This window comes from Pelecanus crispus, chromosome 3 (assembly GCF_030463565.1).
Source record: "Pelecanus crispus isolate bPelCri1 chromosome 3, bPelCri1.pri, whole genome shotgun sequence".
Classification (NCBI taxonomy): Eukaryota; Metazoa; Chordata; class Aves; order Pelecaniformes; family Pelecanidae; genus Pelecanus; species Pelecanus crispus.
The window spans coordinates 80,620,200-80,640,597 of NC_134645.1; the positions used below are offsets into that span (position 1 = coordinate 80,620,200).

Here is a 20,398-nt window from a genome sequence, read left to right on the forward strand (position 1 = left end):
AGTCCATCACATAAAGGACTTAAATCAGTCAACCCTTAACCCTTCTACCACAGAAAAGTGAGAGGAAAAAATATAGAAAAGAGGTTGGCTTCATCCCCATTACTTCCGTCTTTGAATGTTGCAATACTGAACATGCCTTGAACTTGTCTTAAAGAGACATCTGAAATGATTATTTTTTGTCTTTGGGATGCACCACTTGTATCAAACAGCAAGTATTCTCAAAATGTCTCCTGGAGGAGGAAGCCTGCTGGTCTTCCATCAAAAGGTTTTCTCTCTCCTCAGTTCAGGCAGAGGAAAGCTGATGGGACTGGTTCCACATGCTAACAATAAAAACAGGAGAGGGAGAGCAAATGGGACAGGCAGAGAAGTAATTTGTTTCCACATTTCTCTGACTGGCAATAAGAGACAGCTGGCTTACGTGTGATAAAATGGCTCATGACAGAACAGCAGAACTGTTACCTAGAGAGAATATGATGCCTACCAGTCAGGGCACTAGGCTGACAGCCAGAATATTTTTTTCTACTCCTCATTCTACCTGTTGTGCAAACTTCAGGCTCTGTCTCTCCCCCATGTCTTGTCTATTTAGAGAGAAAGGTATGCAAGGCATAGACTCTCTACAATTTTAACTATTTTCACACAAGTCATAGAATTATGTTCCAAAAGAATGAGAAATAATTATGGGAAGAATTTAGCCCTATGAACTTTGTATTCCTGCAATATGATACCACAAAACACTATCAGTGTCTTTATATTCTGTAGGGTCAAAATATAGCATGAATAACTTCCACTTTCAAAAAGCTATGTAAAAAGTACTAGTTTAAAAGTCCTTACTTTCAGCAATGTGCAGCTTCTTGTCTTGAACAGCAGAACTCTTCACTTTGTAGTAGGATAAATTGTTAATTGTTGTGGCAGCATTGATGACCAACTCCTCACAGTCATCAACTGACTTATATTCTGATAGTAAAAAAAACAAAACAAAACAAAAACATATGCATATGCAGATACACACACGCATATGAGTCTAACTTAGCAGTGCATTGTATCTCAGAAGCAAACTGAATCATAGTTTACGTGGCCACTATTACAGACAACTATTCTGTTTTTCAGTAACATGGCAAAAGCTAACAGGAACGGCTGATCCAAAAATGGCAATACAAAGTCACTCTTTCCAGCTCTTCATCTACAGAAATGGTTGTGACTAAGGCAACATGGTTTAAAATCTAGTTAGTTAAGACATTTTACAGATCCTATTTGCTGTTTTAAGATGGAACTGAGGAGAACACACATGCAGAAATAGGCCTGTGTGATAGACACAGAGAAATACCAAGGACTATTATACTGAAATGTCAGGTACCATGCAAAACTGGGGGGGGGGAAGACTTCTTTAACAATATTTGAAAGATTCTCTCTCTTACAGTTCGTGACAGAGTGTTAGGCAGTGTAGAATTACACCAGCAAGTCTGAAAGTTGTGTATACCAATTTATCTGAGGAATCTAGCCTCAGAAACCAAGAGCGAAGGAAATAAAAGAGGTGTAAGTTCACAGGCATAGAGAACATTTTGTAGTAAACTAACTGATATAGTGCTCAAGAAGAGGGGAGGGTGGCAGAGAGAAGCTTTGAGGCTCAAAAGCACTTACACGATGATTAAGACAGTTCCAACCCAGGAAGTTTCTACAGGGCTTAAGACAGAATGGATGAAGTTGGGAGTCTGCCTTCTCTAATCCCCCATGGCTGGTGGGTAAGACTGGTCAACTAGCATATAATCAGGTTGATTGTCTTTACATAATATTTAATGTTCTCATCACACACTAAAATATACTGAGTTCTTTGAGACCTATCTTCTCGCTGCTAAACCTTGTTATGGGGAGAACAGACTGCCCAGTCCTAGCCTGTAATTAGATTTACAAAGGGATCAGTAAGTGGTAAAGGAACTGCAGTCCCAAGCCTCTGTTTGGAGGGAAAGGGACACTCTCTTCCACCTGAAAGAGATAAAGGTTGGAAATCTGAAAAAGAAGAAAGAAGTAAGAGGAAATTTTTCAAGGAGGCTGAAAGTTATGGGTGCAGGGAACAAAAAGAATACTTAATCCAGAACAGTCACAAAACCTGCAAACCTTAAAAAAACCAAACCACCACCACCGAATACATCTATGTAGCACCTGATAAGAACAGACTTCCCTTATATACAAAATCTCAGTGAGATGTATTTAAAAGAAAATGTTTGCTTACCCTTAATGATCATATTTGCAAATCTGATCACTGAATTAAACATTTCTACAATATCTTTCCCCAGACACTGAAAAGTCAGTACCAAAGCAGCAATGCTTCCACTGTCTCAAACAGGCTTTCTACATAAAACAGTTTATGAATACCAGCAGATTGACTTTGTTATTTTAGCAATGGAACCGATTTAGTTATGGCTCAACCTAGATAAGAAGGTCAAGTAGAAAAATCCTAAACTCTCCTTACAGACTGAACAAAGATAACAAACACAACATAGATTTTGTTACCTAGTACTGTAACAAGCAATTCTACAACACGATGGGCAGCTGCCAGAGCTGCTCCTACGCTGGGATGAACAGAGAGATTGGCCAGCACTCTTATCAGTTTTATCAGAACATCTTCTGCTTCTGAAGGATGCTTTGGGTGGTTTTTTCCTTCCCCTCCTCTTTCATGGTACCATTTCTGTGCATTCAAATCAAGTTCATGGTAGGTTTGGAATAATGATATCAAGGTGTTAACACTTTCTTTTTCTTTAAAAAATTGCTCACGGGCCTGGTTATTCTTTGCTGTTAAATTACCAAGAATGAAGATGATACGGATAACCAAATCCTGCAATAAAATAAATAAACCATATTACATGGAAAACATCAGAAGCTATTAGCTGCTTAAAAAGAAGATAATACTTCATTTGCTTCACAATTCAGTTAATAGCAGGTCCAGAACAACTGAAGGAATGCCAAATACAGCAACTAGAAATAATTTTTTATGCTACTGATTTTCATAACCTGGTTTACAGAAGAAATCAAAAACATTTGACAGAACTAGTATAGCATTGGGATAATTACTAATAGGATATACTTAGTATAGGGCATCTATTTTTACCAAGCCCACAGTAATCTTAAAACACCTTAAAACAGCACTTTATATAAACTAGAATAATCATATGGGCCAGAGCTTACAGCAAGTGTCAGTTGTGATGGCCAAAGACCACCACTTTCTCTTCTTCTCTAGGCCTGTTACTTATTGTAGAGGTTAAACTACTTCCCCTTGATTTGTTACTGTTAAATCCATGTTAGCTCTTACTCATTTCCTTGTTAAGTCCAGCTGCTTACAGATAGCTGAATTATTTGTTCCAGATTTTTACCAGAAATGTAATCTAAACTGGCTGGTCTGTTATTTCCCAATTCCTCCTCTTTCTCCTTTTAAAGACAAGTGCCCTACAACCCTGCAATCCTACATAACTTTTCAAGAATCCCAGAGACATTGCCCTTTCTGTCCTTTTGTAAGCACCAAAGGGTAAATTTCATCAGGCCTAGCTGGTTTGAAGACACTTAAATATGCTCCAGCTCATTTTTTAGTGATAAAAGAACTTAGGCTGATGTAGAGATTAATCAAATGATCATACTTAACACTTTCAGGAAAAGAAGCAAAAAAAGCCATTCCACACTTCACTGTTCACAGTGGCATCTGTCAATAATTCTCATCTTCTTCCAAACACTTCAGCAATTATTTCCTTATTGTCTTCTCACTATTCACGTACTATAGAAAGTTTTCTGGTTTCTTTTTATGTCCCTTTCTAGTTGCATCTCATTTTGTGCTTTGTTTTTTTCTGATATTGATTTTACGTATTCTTGCTACCCTTTTATCCTTATCATTGCTAAATGAGACCTACTTTCTATTCTTATACGGTATCTTGAGATCTTATGATTTAACCAAATTGCTCTCTTAAAGCACTTTCTATCTGTGCCCTTCAGCAGGATATAGAATTACATCTCTTCTTGCTTCATTTTGGACATACTGAGAAATAACCTTTTTTTGGCAAGACTAGTGGATCCTAACTTAATGGCATTCAACAGCATCCCCATCTTTTTCTCACCCACCTGTATGGAAGAAATAAAAATAAATTCTGAAAGTCTGAACTAGCCCAAGTATAAACTAATTAAAACATTTGCCTCTGTCACTTGCATCAAAACCTACTCATTTTCAAAAAGAAAAGTCCATAGCTTTATCTTAACAGTACAGGTAAAGCAACAGCATTTCTTCAAGTACAGCACAGCCATCTACCCTTAGCTGCTAAACTGCTGTACTTGCACTAACCTAGAATTTTGCTAAACAATTTACATGCTGTTTTTCTTCAAATATAATAGTTATATTCACAGATATTCTAATCCTCCCTGGTATTAAAAATGTAAGTTAACCAGGCACAGTCCAACTTGTTAAAGTATGCATACTAATACTGAAGGAAAAAAGATGTGTAAGCAGTGAGTCCTTCTTTCACACATGCCTTCATCAGTGAGTTTCAGGTCTTAATCCTCTGCCACAAGGCATTGGCAATAACATCCTCTTAGGGTCAAGAAGATGAATGATATCCCTGAATATGAGAAGCAGGCAGTCTCATAAGGGAGGAATAGCTTCTCCCATCCATGTATTTAATATGATCACTCTGTAGGACCCACTTCCACTTTTTTTTCAACTAGGCATCATATTTTTGCTAGCATCTAAATGTCATCAAGACAAATTTTTACGAACATTCGTACTGACTAACCACTAAGAGCTTTCACCTTTGCTGGCACAACCCCCAATTCACAAAGGCTGTAAGAATTTGAAACAAACAACTGATGAATCAGAAGAGAGAAGTGAAAAAAGCAGGCAGTCTAGTTTGACTCGTTTATATTGACTTTCTAATTTTGGTCAAAACAGTATCAGCCCAGCAACAGCTCTACCCAATCAGAAAAGAGACAAACAGGTACCGTACAGCAATCAACTGATATTTTGAGAAGTGTGATCTCAACTGTGCTTTCCACCTACAGGCTAGCAAAACAAACTTTATAAAGTACTTCTTTTTAGCTAAGCACATCCGGTTTTAATAGCATATTACCAAAGCTTCATTATCTTCCAGAAAATTTAACTAGCAGAGTCAAAAAGAAACGCTGGTACAACTTCTCCTGAGTAGTATAATACTCAAGGGTTTGTATTATTTTTGGCTATATTTTTTTTAAATTCTCATGGGTGAAGCACTGCAAGAGTAAGAAACACCAGCTTAGAATTGCTGTGTAAAGAAATACATGTAAAGATGAATAGCATTCTGAAACTGCTTGCAAGACTAAACCTGTACAAGGCCCATGGGCCTTTCTGTACATAACAAAAAAATCAGTATAATAAATGAGATTATTATGCATCTCCAAATGTTTGGAGTATTAACTGCATATGGAATTTCAGACATTCTTGCACACTTACAGAAAAATTACACTTATCAGATTAATTTAATTAATATGGAGGCTTTAACAGGTATGGCACTAAAGACAAATTAGATTAAAGATAGGAATTACACTCAGTTGTTTCATCTTTTTATAACAAGGCATTCATGTGAGACATGCTGTCCACAGAGTATACCCAAACCTGATTGGAAGGTTATATATGAGACCACACAACTTCACTTATAGAAACAAATTTGAAGAAACATATCAAGAAAAGCTCGAGAAGGAGAACCAATTTTTTTTCTTTGCTTCCAATGTGTGAAGAAAGTGTGATATTTTTGTTTTTAAAGAGGTAATGGCACCACATACTCCATCAGCATTTAACTCTTATTTTTCTGACAATTGGAACATATACATTTGATCACCGATAAGTAAGATTTCTTTGCTTATCTACTTCTAAAAATCTATTCCTTGCGCTGCCCTAGTAGCAAAGGTACCCAATGTACTTGCAGAGTCACAGAACTTGACATAAGTTTATCTTGGCAATTAAAGCATACCTGCCTTTCAGTGTAAAGCATGATGAACAGAGGTACAAATAGTACAGGTTTACTTATCAGTAGGAAAGGAAAGCCAATTAGGTCAGTAATTTCTAACTAAAACAAGATAAATAAGGGAGGGGAGTCCATTCTAGAGTTTGTACATGTTGGCCAAGTACCTGTTGTGAGCCTGTTTGGTGTCTGGACCCTCAGAAGAGGAGTCGTAGTATGAAACAAAAATTCAGATGCCAGTAGCTGAGTTCCTATTGAATCTCCAGCTGTAAATGAGATGTGCTTTCTGTTACACAAACTTCAATGGAGGTAGTCAAAATTCTACCACCTGCCCAGCAGTATGAACTGCTTCTCATTCAAATCTAATTTACACTTAATTTCCAAATTTGTATTTCTGCTTTCCTACGTACCTTGGCAAGAAAATTCGAGAGTTTTCTTTGCAGGGTCTGACAGTCTACTTATAGACAAAATAACAGTAGTTATGCCATCCTGGAGCTAATCTCTTCCAAACATAGTAAGAATTTATCTTGAAGTGACACTCTGGCTGTGAAAATTCCTGGTCAAACCCAGAAAAAACAACTGACCCAAAATGAAACTCTATTTAAAGAAGAAAAAAAAAAAGGGGGGGGGGGGGGGTGTTAGAATACCCTGGAAGTATCAAAAGCAAATGAAGTAGTTCTTGACTGAGGGACCCGATATAAGGAGCAGAGAGGAGAAGCTTTGCCACAGTGATAGCAGGGAGTACTTTGTCAGTAAAGAGGGAGCCTCCTTCCCCCTCAAATATGAATGCATTTGAGGAGAAGGAGAGGCCATTAGAAGAATGTAGTTATATTTTTGTGTATCACATGCCACAGGACCCTACCCAATAATTTCTACACCCAAAATCTGATCTGTTTAGGTAAGCTTTTCAGAAAAGGGTTCACTTGTACTTAGTGACTTTTAGCAATGAACTCATGTCCTTAGGTTTGTTTGTGGATGTCTGGAGATCTGGGAAAGGTAATGAAGAAAAGCAAACATATTGCCACCAGAACAACTTTTGATGAAAAGCAGTGTACACTCTCTAACAAAAAACATTTCAGAAATCACAAATTGAAAAAAAAGTTGAAAACCATATCCCCCATGCTGTTGCTCCAACGACTACTGATCTCCCTGGTTAAAATCTTTATTCTTATTACTAGTTTAAATTTGTACAGCTTCAGCCACTATTTCTTATCTCTTTTTTCCTAGATTAAAGGATGGTCTACTAACAGTAATGTCTTCCTTGTGCAGACTCTATTAATAGGCAACTTGCTAACAGTCTGACATTTGTCATTGACAAATTGATTTGCTTAATCTTTGGGGGGGGGGGGTGTTTAATCAATTTTTTAGCTCTTTTCAGAGCTGTTCCCAAGCTTTCAGCATCTTTTGTAGAAATTAATACCAAAAACTAAGGCAAAATATTTTAGTGACAGCGTCTGTCACACCAAGCAGTAGTATCTTATTATTATTCTTATCTGAGATTCTAATGTTTACCTATCTAGTAATTACATTCATTCTCTTATATCTTTTGATACACCAGAACAGCAGGTTTCTATATGATATATGCCAATGAAGGCTGGCTGACTACAAACTTTGAGTTCTACATTCCTGATCAGTTTATATTCAGAGTACATATCACATATTGTGCATTTCCTTTACCACTTTTGCCTTTTCTTCCAGACAAATTTAAAAAAAAAAAACCAAAAAAAAACCACAACCAAAGTATCAGGAAGATGCAAATACACTATCAGTTCAGCATACTGTCAGAAATCATACTGTAGGGAAAGGGTGACCTTCTGTCGTCATTCAGATTTATCAGCAGGGAAATTCCTTCAGAGTTGTCAGAATATTTATCCTAAAATAGATTCCCTCTTGAAAAAAAAATGTTAATTCAGAGAGAATGAATGATCAGTTACAAATAGGCATGGGCACACACAAAACAGGAGAAAAATCTTATATTTTTGTTCTTTAATGGTCAATTACTATCCCTTCATAGCTTTTTTAAATTGTCCAAGTAACTATTATAACGCTGGGCTAGAGGGAGGAGGAGTACAACTGAAAATATGTATTTGTAAACGTAGGAGAAAAGAACCACATTATCTATGTCAGTTCTTCGTAGGGTTACCTTGACAAGCATTTCAGCAGAAGTGCTGGCATAAACAGCACTCACTTTCCATTCACAGTTTGCTTCCTTTCCCATATTGTTTCCTCAGTATTTGTGAACAAGGAACTATTTATGTGGCTGTTCAACAAACTAGACTGGAAAGCAATGCAGGTGATAACGTGGGGTTCTTTTTTTCCATTTTAAGCTGGGACTGACCCATTGGAAGCTGGGTCAGTTCTGTGACATGATGTATCACACTGTCACACAAACAGCTGTCCTCAGCCCACATGAGGGATGGCACAGAGGTGAAAAGTGAGTAACCGAAACACAAAGAACAATTATGTCAGCACTGATGACCATTTCTTTAGAAGCAAGCTATGGATACAGAAACACACCACCATCAACCCCACCAATAAATATAATAATAAAAAAACCCCTTGATATCTCATAAGACTATGATGCCACTGAGCAGAGTACCAATAACACTCTCAAAGCATTTAAAAGGCAAACATGTATATATCAACTAAACATAGCTTCAGCATTAGACTCTATTGTTAAGAGCCTGTGGTTGCTTTGGGGTATTACATGACTTATGTTATATGACTGAGACAGACAGATAGTGGGTTCCTGGGAGCTCATCACAGAATTCTCCATAAGCCAACCAAAAAAGCAGCCAGGAAGGCCAGTCACTGCACGCAGATAAGCCTTCGCCTAATAAATAAAGCCAGAAAAAAAGTGGAGAAATTATCTGCATTTACAAGCCCCATCTGTGACAACCTTCCCCACTGCAGCAACCCTAAGAGCAAAAAGGACATGCAACAGCCCTGAAATGAGTCTTTTTCTTGGAGGGAAACAAGAATAAGTCTCGCAAGCAGAAGCGTGCTTGCTCACAGAAGACTATAAACTGATCTGGGACCCACTACTTCGTAGATGCACTTGGGAAGAAAGCTGGGCAGATCCAGGCACAGTGAACCCAATAAATGCAGACATCTCCTTAGAGAGGATGGCAAGGCAACATCAGTCTATTTTTCATTTAATAAATTGTTTCTGACAAACTGATTGTTAAATCAAACAGGTAAAGCAGTATGCAAATTATAATTGTAAATTAGTGCAGTTCTACTAGCTGATGCAAGAGATGCAAAAATAATAACAAATCTTTTCAAACATACCAGAACTAGGAAGTTTGCCAGAATGTGCAGAACTAACTGATGATTGGGATAAAACAGGAGCATTCAGAGAAGAAAATGTCATTGCAGAGAAGCTAAATGAGTTCTTTGCATTGATTCATGCCCACTGTGAAAGCAACTGGGGAGATCACAACGCTACAGCCTTCTCCGGGGAAGGCTCATCAGAGGATCTGTCCAAAACTGCAGTGATCGCAAACAATTTTAAGGAACAAACTGACAAAACAAACAGTAACAAATCACCAGGGCTGGATAATCACCCAACAGTTCTAAAAGAACTAATTAATTAAATAGCTTAATTACTAAGTGATGTGCAACCCCTCAAAGCTGCCTTGATGCCTAAGGACTGGAAGGGTAACAAACATGAAAAGGATCCAAGTGAGATTTAAGTCTGGTGTCTGTACCAGATAAATTAGAAGAGACCATAAAAAAGAACAATAAAATTAGTGGACAGTCAGATAAATGGAATCACCTTTAAGACTCCTAAGTTCTGACTTACTCAATTCTTAAGTTATTTGAAGGGATCAACAAACATGCATAAAGAGGACCCATCTGATATCACCCATGTGGCTTTCCAAGAAACTTTTGACAAAGTCACTCACCAAAATCCTAGTGAAACCAAGCAGTCACGCTGTAAGGGAGAATGTCCTGGTATAGATAAATGGTTAGAGGATGGCAACAGTGGAAGATGACCAGTGGAACTCCACAGGGTTCTGTGCTTCAGCTGTCCATAAACAACTGGGAAAGCGGGTGACAGCAGTGATATGGGAGAGTTTGCTGATGACACTAAGATATTCAAAGTAGCAAAGATGAAGGCTGACTGAAGAGCAGAAAAATGATTTGTAGTCAACTGGTAATAAAATAGCAGATGAAATTTAAATGCAGATAAACATGAAATGATGCATGTGGAAAAACACAGAGCAGACATACCTTCGTGTATGAAATTACAGCCTTTGAACCAACCATAACCACCTGGAGAGCAATCCTGGGGTTAATGACAGGGGGTTTAATGCTCACAGGAGGTCAAGAAAGCAAATAAAATATTGGGAATTACTGGGAAATAAACTTACGCAGGCATGCAAGTCAATTATATGGCCACATCTTAACTGCCATGTTCTGGTTTCATCTCAAAAAAAAAAGATACAGGAATCAGGATTGTAAAAAGTTCTGAGAAAAGCAACATGGATGCACAATGGTATGGAGTATATCAGAAAGGACTAAGCAAGCAAGAACTCTTAAGCAAGCAAGGACTCTTCAGCCTGGAAAAGGTAACTTGAAGAGGATATGATAAAGGTCTAGAAAGTCAGGGGTGGTGTGAAATGAATGACAGGATTAAATATTCACTGACTTTTCAATACAAGAACCAGAGGGTATCAAATAAAGATAGTAAAGGCCAAATTCAAAACAAGCAAAAGGAATTATTTGTGCAATGGGTAGTTGCTATGGCAACTCCTTGCCAATGGATGTTTAACATGTTAGAAGTTTATATGGGGTAGAGGAGAGACTGTAGAATTTTACGGAGAAGAAGTCAACTGAGGTTTATTTCATACACAGAGAACCACAGCTGGCTGAGGAAGTTTCCAAACTGGAAAGAGTTGGAGGTTTGGTAAGTATACACAGGAAGTATCGTATATGCTTGCTCTGTTTTTACTGTTCTCTAGGCATCTGATTTTCACCACTGTGGAGTACGGATAGTAGGCTGGATGAACCTTTCATGTGACCCAATGTGATTATTCTTTTGCTGAACAGGCAATTGCTGTATCCAGTGATGCCAGATACTTAACAAATATTTCCTAATTTAAAAAGTAGGCTACACTAAAGTATAAAGGGACTTTTCTACACAACAGGCACAAGATTTCTTCTCTGCAAATTTTAGTATCACACCCTGTGTTTGTGCACTTAGGATTTAAAATAGACTCCGAACTGTACACTGATAAAAGATTACATGGAAGCTGGTAGGGCCCCAAAAGGCCACCGAAGCTCAGGTAGTGCCTGACTTATTGACAGAAGCTGCTCCATTCTTTAGGCAATCTCTCTGTTCCAAAAACATGGCTTCCTTATGACATTAACCAGAGCCGAGAAAGTAATCCTTTATATAGCTTATCTGAAAAGCTTAGAGATGAAAATGATCTGGGAAAGAGGAACAGCATCTTGTTAAAAGATTTCTGGAGATGGGCAAAAGTCTACAACGTTGACTAGAAACAGAAGCATGCAAAGCTCATCCTGCAAGATAGAGGCTCTACAAGAACACTTCTGACAGCTTTCATGGCATGTGGCAGCCACCAAAGATTTTTTTGTTACTCCACACAAGTGAGCTCCAAAACCAACCTTGAGTGAAGTCCAACAGAACACGTACTTTAGATGTGTAGAAAAGCACTGCTGAATTCCCCAGTCCTACCTTGCAGATCCAGCTTTTCCAATCTTCTGTACTCCTCTCTTTACCTAAGACTATGGCATATGGAATTTAGCAAGTCTTGCTGACTCTATTTCCCCAAAAGTCTTTCTCACAGAGTTAAATTACTACTCTCCCATTTCTTCTGATTCTTTTACTCAAGAGAGAAAATGAGCTGAGAAAAAAAAAGAAAAGAGCTGAAACTGCAGTGTGGTGAGAAGAACAGAGACTATTTGGGTGGCAGCTGTGGAATTCAGTGTGGTGGGGGAGCAAGTCATTAATCCTATTTCCAGTGTTCACATTTTTATTTTCACAATATTTAATGCTCATTTTTAAAGCCACAGTTATGAAAGCACTTGAGAAAGCCTGAATGCTGTTTGTCTTTTATTTTTTCCCCCAGCATGTTTCTAGCTACCATGATTGCCAGTAAAAAAACCTGATCCCACAAACTTTGTAACCTGAAAATTCAGAAAACACACACACTTCCTTTCTAAACATATCAGTTCTTAGTCCTGAGAAATTTTAATGCTTTAAGTTAATAATACTGATTTATCTTCCTCTTTGCTTCTTCCCACAACAGACAATTTTACTCACACTGCTGTTACTTGTTTTCTTTTCAACACATACCAACTCAAGCTATAACTCACTAGCTGTCAGCATTTTAAAAGAAAGATTAGCAGTGCCAACTATACCTCAGGAAAAACATTTGCACTCACAGCTCAAGTGTTTATTCTATACTACAGAAAAAGTGGTGCATTACATTATATATGTCCCTCTTCTTGTTTCTGCAGGGCTTCACTAAGCTGACAACTGACAGTTCCATGCTTGTTTAAAAACTGTAGTAAGAAATAGTCACTCTGAAGACACTGCATATATAATCATCACAACATAATAACTAAGTTTTTTTAATACCCAAGCTATTTCTTTACTAATTCGTATTTTGATAAAACAACTGACAGTTTAACACAAAAAGCAATGCTAATCTAGTAAAGAAAAATATATTTTAGGAGCACTAAATACAGTAGACAAATGAGAAGCTAAATTCTGAACACCACCTGACAACAAACAATTTGAATTTATATATGAGGCTGCAATTCGTTATGACACAAAGCTATTATTTCAGGAGCCTAGACAAGTTCCCCTTAAAATTACAGGTGAAGATTGAGAGGAAGATGTTACTCAATTTAAGCTTCTTATTCCCAGTCCCATCATTTGTGGAGTTTTTAATACAGTGCTCACAAGGAAAAATAACTATAAAACTAGTAAAATATCATGCCTTTGATATTTCTTATATTATTTACATAGTGTTTACATAGCGTTTTACTGAAGTGTCTCTGAAGACTATAGAATGCAAGAGCAGCCTGAACCTAGAAATACTCAGATATGCTGCAGAAATCTTAATCAACAGACACCTAGAAGAAAAGAAACAACTTAATCTTTGTTCCTCTTCCATGTGTATTATCAGAGAAAACAGGGAGGCAGGTAAACAGGAAAGGGAGAAATTATTTTTGTATTTGGCAAGAGAAAGAATAGATTGTTCAGCGTAGCCGATCTGGTTACCTTCATCAACTGCCTTTAATAATAGCAGCACAAAAGACCTCCTTCCAATAATTCTCCAGGAATTACTAACCCTAGGATAAATTGTATGGGATAACTAAACATCCTCAAACTAGGTTAGATGCTGGAGCAGCCAAGAAAGTTCCTTACTTTTAAGAATAATCTGAATGTGATCTAATGTTCTATGTTTTGAAACCTTGTTACACCTTTGAACATCTATGCTTTACATAAAAATTATTTTCTTCTTAAATCTTACCTGGCAATAGTGCTGAGTCATTTGCCATACACGGGGCACTCTGCTCTTAGCAATGTGGCAATCTTTAGAACTGTGATCCTGCACCAAAGTCCCAGAGCCTGGTGCTCCAGTAAACTTAGGAAAGATCACTATGATACAGCAGGACAATACAGCAACACCTGACCCTTGAAGTTCTAATGAAGTTGGTAGCAAGTATACTCTTATAATTTTACCTCATAATACGAGGCATTTTGACAAACTCGAAACACTTATTTCGAGGTGAATGTTCGAAATGCAGTATTCTAGGCACATGGTTTTCTCTGGCAGAGGAGAGATACATTCAGATACCTTATACAGTTATCAAGGAACAAATTTTCCTCTGCTTTCAAATTGCTTAACTCTGGAAAGTTCACACTTTTGCAGGGGAGAAGGGCAGGGGAAATCCCAACAATTTCCTACTATTAAATATTCAAATAAATTATTTGCTTTAAAAAGTATTTTTTAAAACTAAGAAAAACAATTAAGTACTCAAAGGACTCTTTCTACACATGCGAAGGATAGACAAGTTAATCAACTATCTGTACTCTGTATTGCTTTGAATTTTTAATCTAAATTATTTCATTTCAATTATTTACTACTTAGAAATGCTGTCAACCATTTCAAATTTTTATTTGGTAAATGCATAAAAGTAGGTCACTGAAAACAAGCTTATACACAGACACATCAGAGGATTAACACATAAAAATCAAGAGATGAAAAAACTGACCTGCTGCTTCTGGTGTTTGTTTAGTAGGGCTAAAAATAAGATGTAACATCTGGAGCAGTCTGCTAAAGCTGCACAGAAGTCATTGTAGGAAGAAAGTTTGCTGCAAAGGTACAAAAATAAAATATAAATGAATGTAAGTACTTTTTTCCACAAAAGATTTTTTTAAAAAAATCACTCTGCTTTTGACTCTCAGAGCCATATTTTCCAACAAATGAAATGAATGCCAGTACTCTGACTTCTAGTAGAGGCATACACAGTTAAATAAAAGTGCAACAGAAGCCTAGCTATCCTTGCCACAGTGAATTACGGGAAGAAGCAAACATAAGGAGCTTCCCAACCTGCTTGCCATATGGTCACAGTATGCTAACACTAGCACTTCTTAGCATTAAATGGGAGAACTGTAATTTCAGGATGACATGGGAAGTCAGACAGGAGAGGAAATGAAAGGTCCCTTCCTAATGCACATCTAGTAAAGCCCAGCAACAGCACTAACAGAACACGTCCCTCACCAGCAAATATGGAGAGCGCAGCTTGTTGCAGTCACGACTTTATCTCTGCGTATTCCCTAACAGCTGCTCCAGTCCTACACTGATCACCTTGACCATTACAAAAATAGAGAATTGGACATGCTTTGGTCATACCAGAAATACTACAATAACAGAACAAACTAGGCTAATGTCTTACTTCCCTTGTAGTCAAAACCAGCAAATATCTGTGTTGATGTTCAATTACAACAAGACTTACAGACTTAGAGGGATGAATAATCCGAATAGATTGAACATATTCTCTACAATGATGCTGCCTAAAGTTACCAAGAGAAAAGAATTCTGTATTACTAGAAGACAAAACAAAATTCAAATCTGTGCTCCATACTGCATAGTATAATTTTTCTTCTGTGTGTGTGACTGCAATTTCCTGGAAGCTAATTAAATTGATTTCATGGCTAATTTGTATCCTCAGAGCATGCAGTTCACTAAACTTAAGAAAAAAAAATTGAAGCAGTAGGAAACTTTAAATAAGACAAATTACTTTTGCTCCATATTGAATTCTAGATCAAGTAAATGTCCTTGTCAGAATTACAGTGTAAGTATTGATTATATTTAATTACAAACCTATTACCCCACTTTTCATGGCATTTTCCAAGTAAAAGAAATGCTCTCTCTTTAGAAGCAGTAAATATGCTCAAAGTGCTGTAATCATTGCTAGAACTCAACTCATTTTTAGGAACAAAATTAGAGAGATGTGGACAAGGTGGCAATGGAATTGGGGATGCAATTCACATGCTCTACAGGTAGCACAAATGGCAAAGGACCAGATTTGCCTGGTTTTAGCTGTGGAGAGGAAGGGATGACAGTCCCTTATGTTGCTGCTCTTCAAAGCACAACCCAATCTCATCTAGCACGGAGAATGTGATGGATAATTTGGAGGGGCTGAACAAGCAGAGAAGGCCATAGCAGAATGAATTCTCAATGAACACGGAGCCACAGGCAACGTGACTCAATACAGTAACAAAGCAGCAATGGCATCATCCAGGATGGCATTCATAAATTGTGCTTATAACCCAACTCCTCCTGAAATTACCACCAGTTAATTTCACAACTTCTTCAAAATCCTTAAATTGTTTGCAAGTCCATTTAGCATTGGATATTGCAAGCTCTTGTTTGGTAATTGGAAGATTTTTGACTGAGAAACTATTCAGACTACAAAAGGATCTTTCTGGGTGATTCACTCATACTGATCTCCCTCTAAAAAGCACATCTTGGGAAGCAGCCACTGAGTTGCTCATAAAACTGAGATTCTTTCAGTGCTTCCATCCGCACACTCAAGCCCTGATCCCACAGATTAATCTCCTCAAACACTCTGTGACAGTTCAAAACAATGAATACTGATCACATTTTCTCTTTCGTATTTTATTTCACAATACACAGTCCCTGACTGGATGATCTTAAAGGTCTTTTCCAACCTAAACGATTCTATGATTCTGATATAATTTAAGCTTGTGTAATTTCTCTCATTCATTTTTTAAAACATGGCCTGAAATACGATTAATAAATACTTAAGAATTTATGCAGCTTTAAAATGTAAGAAATATACTTTAAAAATCTCAGTCAGAATCTGTGGGATCAAGGACTGACACAATACAACAAAACATGTTTCACAGGACAATGAATCCAAGTTTGTATGGCTACAATTAAACTCTATCAGTATTAATAAAGACACAATTATCATACAAAATTATTAAAAATTACACAGAACTTTTAAAAAAAATTCAATGTAAAACTTCCAATTTTAGTGCTTGATCCTGCCCTCTTTGAGGTCACTTGAAGCAGTAACACTGACTTGACTGCATGCAGAAATAGCATTGTGTTCTATACATACCTGAATATCCTGATAATATAGGTGCATACATCCTTATCATTCATACGTTGCTCTAGCGCCACAGAGAGCTCAGAGATGGTACCATTGCAAATGAGTTGGCGCCTTGCCGGAGGTAAGTCAGCCAAGTTTCGTAAAGTAGCTGTCAGCTGCATATAGAATATTTAAAGATTTATTAATCACAGCCGTTTACAACAGAATCCATGCTGTTTTGAAAATCCAGTAAAACTCATTTATAATGTCTAAGGCAGTCTGAATGCCCTGTTAACATTCTGCAAGTATGTACCTACCAATAAATTATAACAGGAAATGTGTAAGTAACAAAATTGTGTATATTGAAATAAGTGTTTGAAAATGAAAGATTGATACTGGTCTTTGCCTGCATGTAACCTCCTCCTTTGAGGGAAACATGATCCTTCATAAGTTTTAAAATCTTGTATTCATGTATACAACCATATACCAATTGGAAATTAGGTGAAATGCTGTGGATAATTGAAGTGATTTTTTTGTATAGCATCCAATTCTGCAAATTTGCATTTAAGTCTTGCACATTAATACTGATATACAAAAGATACACTGATGATAGCTGTAAGTTGCAAACTAAGATGAATTTATTTTAAAAGAAAATAAAATTCATTTTGATTAAAAATTTAAAAGTTAATCAAGATCAAGAGAAATCCACTACTTGAACAGTATAAAAATTGAAAAGCTTAAGTCCTCAAGTTTATTTTGGAGAAACCAAAATATTTTCAGAAGATACTGTTCTATTTCAAGGAGTTTTAAGCATAAAATATCTATCACTTGTAGATGTGCAAAATGAATCAGCTATTGCATATTTTGAAATGCTCTGGTTCTCCTCCAAGATAAGGGTATTCAAATGCCAAGGTCAGGCAGGCAATGACATGTAAGTAAACCATTGATCTAAACCAGAACTTACCATAAAATTAATGTGATGTCATTTAATCTATTGTGAATATGGCAATTCTTCAAGTTTTCCTTATTCTAAGAGTAAGGTATTTAACTTCAATTTGGTTTTAAATGTAGTTTGATAAGGCACAAAGACTATCTGTTCAAATTGTTTGTAATCACAAAAAAACTCTAGAAATTAAGTATTTTATCACTGAATTGGACTGCTTGTCCAGTGATATGTAATTGCTAATTTTAAAGGAAAAATCTGACAAAGAGCAGGTTAAGTTGTTGTGTTTGAGGAGCTTTTGCTCATAGGATTCTATGGACTACTCTGTCCATTCCCCAGCAGCTTTCAAGTTTGCTGTCTCTACTTCAACAAATTTGACAAAAGTGTACATGTCTTCAGTTACCACACTAATGAAGAATGAAAATGCAATTCAAAATGTTCTGTAATAGAACAATAGGAGAAGGAAAAATGTGTCAAAATGGACAAGCAAGGTACAGAGTGAAAAAAAATATGTGATATTGTGAATGTGATACATGAATGGATTTAACTTCAACTCTAAATATGAAATGTATACTATATTCAGAATAAGCAGAAACTGAATCTATGGAAGCCATTTGCTTTTACCTCATATTTTAAGAGGACACCTGGAGTTTTTTGTTATTTTAAATAAACAACTGCAAAAAAAAAAATATTCCTAGATATGCATTCTTTCACAAGTCATGATGCTTCAAAAATCAACACAATACTGGAGAAATATTTTAAAATAAAAATATTCTGATCAAATACTTTGCTATAAAGTTTTGGTGGAAAAATTCCTGCCAAATGGAATAAGCACAGAAGACTCCATTCAGCACTCACATACAAGATGTTCACAGTTAGTCTAGGATGGTATTTGTTGAGCTCTAGCTAAACTTCACAATAAAGAAAATGAAGGATAAACCACACATTAAAAGTGTTCAAGCCTAAACCAGGGCTTTCACTGCCTGAGACAGTTAGATGGTTCAAAATCCTCCAGCAGCAAATTCTATCAAGAGGCATCTTCACACAAAGACAAGTGGGAAAGGAAAAGCAATGCAAAATAACGTATACACTTAAGTGTGCAAGACAGTGAAATTCAGAAGTTCATATCCACAAAAGAACAGTTAGTATGCAAGTGAAATTTGAAGAGTACAAATTAAAAAGTAATAGAAGCTAGCCAGACAGCAGATGAATTCAACAGATATTCTGACTGCTGCAAGCAGACACTATGATTCAGGGAGAAATGCCTAACAATTGGCTCTAGCAATCCCTACCAGCCCTAATCCTTATGTGAAAGATCAAATTCACCCAAACAGAAAATTTAACAGCACACAAACGCTATTTTTAAAGGAGAAGACGTTTAAGTGCTTTTCAATTAAGGAACACAGAGTACTTGTTAAGTCTTGTCAGTGACACTTCAAAAGCCCTGGCTTTTGAATAAGCACTACCATATTTCGTACAAAGATGATTAGACTATTAGGTGAAGCAACATAAAATGAGTCAAAGATGATCTTGGTTTCATGTCCTCTATTAAAGAAAAATAATTATTATTATAAACATTTTTATTCCTGTATTGTGGGACTTCTGCATAAAATCCATTGTGTAACAAGGAAAAAATCAGAGAGGGACTTTGTTCCCACAAAAAGGGCCTGGCAAGATTATGTATAACACTGCCATCTGGTGATTGTGCAATTATACGGTTAAAAAACGAAGAGTTATTCCCAGTTAACTGAGAAACTTCAGTTAGCAGGATTAAGAGATGGCAGAGCCTCTTTCAGAGACCACCGTGACTATTTATTTAAGGTGTTTTTCTCCTCCAGCATAATTTGCTCTCTTTTCTTGAAGACTTGTATTTATTCTTTATTTCTGTATGTCACTGGATATTTGATCTTTTGCTACAAGTTAAAGTATGCCACAAAACTTCCTTTATTCTGAAGACATGAATCACTGAAGAAACTTTCTTCAATACTATATCCCTGAAAACAGAACTATTCCTACATCTGTCTATGATGACTGAACAATTAACTCACATTAATGTAGATTTGTTGAAGAAACTGTTATGAGAAAGTCGCACAGGAATTCCATAGCAGCAGGAATCACTACTTTACTCACAAGAGGAAGAAAAATGAAGTATCTGTACTACTATAGAAGAGAATACAAACAAGTGAAACAGCAACCTCAACAAGAGACAGTTGTCAGTATTGACTTTTCCACAAAATACTCAAGGCCTCCTTAGAAACAGCCAGTCTATTCAAACTGTACAAAATAGTTTTGCTACACTTCCAATCATACTGAAAACAGCAGAGACAATAATGACCAAAAAAAAAAGTGTCAAATGTAACATTTTCCATTTGCAAATTAAACCCTTGATTTAAAAAACTAAATTTATCCACTTACAAATAATAGAAGAAGAAACATTTCTGCAAAGTTGTGGGGAAGTTCAGACAGCTAGTCAAACAGCTGAAAATAATCTGATTCATTAGTTTTATTACTTGGACAGCATTTGTTATTTTTAAATGCCCCAACTGGCAAAAACTTCTTCTTATATCTATTTAACATAAATTTCCATCTCTTTCTACTCAACAGGATTCCCATTATAGGTATTACATGATTAATGCTAACAACAGACAGCAAGCGTCAGTAATATGCTTTGCTTGTAACCATCCCCTTCCTGCTCTCAGAAGGATAAGTATTTTTAAACTATATAGACATGAAAAGAGGTACAGGATACATATCTCTAATTTAGGTTTTAAAATGCCTACCAAAACTACAACCTAAATTTCCACTCACTGAAATGACTGCACAGCTTCTGTATGTGAGGCATCATACTCTACTTCTTCATCTAAGCTTACTTTTCTTATACTTT

At 36.5% G+C, this 20,398-nt stretch overlaps 2 protein-coding genes across 2 annotated transcripts in view; both read right to left on the reverse strand.

The window, feature by feature from the left end:
• Positions 1 to 20,398, reverse strand: part of FOXO3 (forkhead box O3) — a 272,533-nt gene that overhangs the window by 30,522 nt on the left and 221,613 nt on the right. The window lies entirely within an intron of this gene.
• Positions 1 to 20,398, reverse strand: part of ARMC2 (armadillo repeat containing 2) — a 63,917-nt gene that overhangs the window by 9,430 nt on the left and 34,089 nt on the right. Inside the window, exons 11-14 of the mRNA XM_075708082.1 lie at positions 16,602 to 16,747; positions 14,223 to 14,322; positions 2,509 to 2,830; positions 832 to 954 (exon numbers count right to left, since the gene is read on the reverse strand). Coding sequence (XP_075564197.1) covers positions 832 to 954; positions 2,509 to 2,830; positions 14,223 to 14,322; positions 16,602 to 16,747 — 691 coding nt within the window. The remainder of the gene's footprint in view (positions 1 to 831; positions 955 to 2,508; positions 2,831 to 14,222; positions 14,323 to 16,601; positions 16,748 to 20,398) is intronic.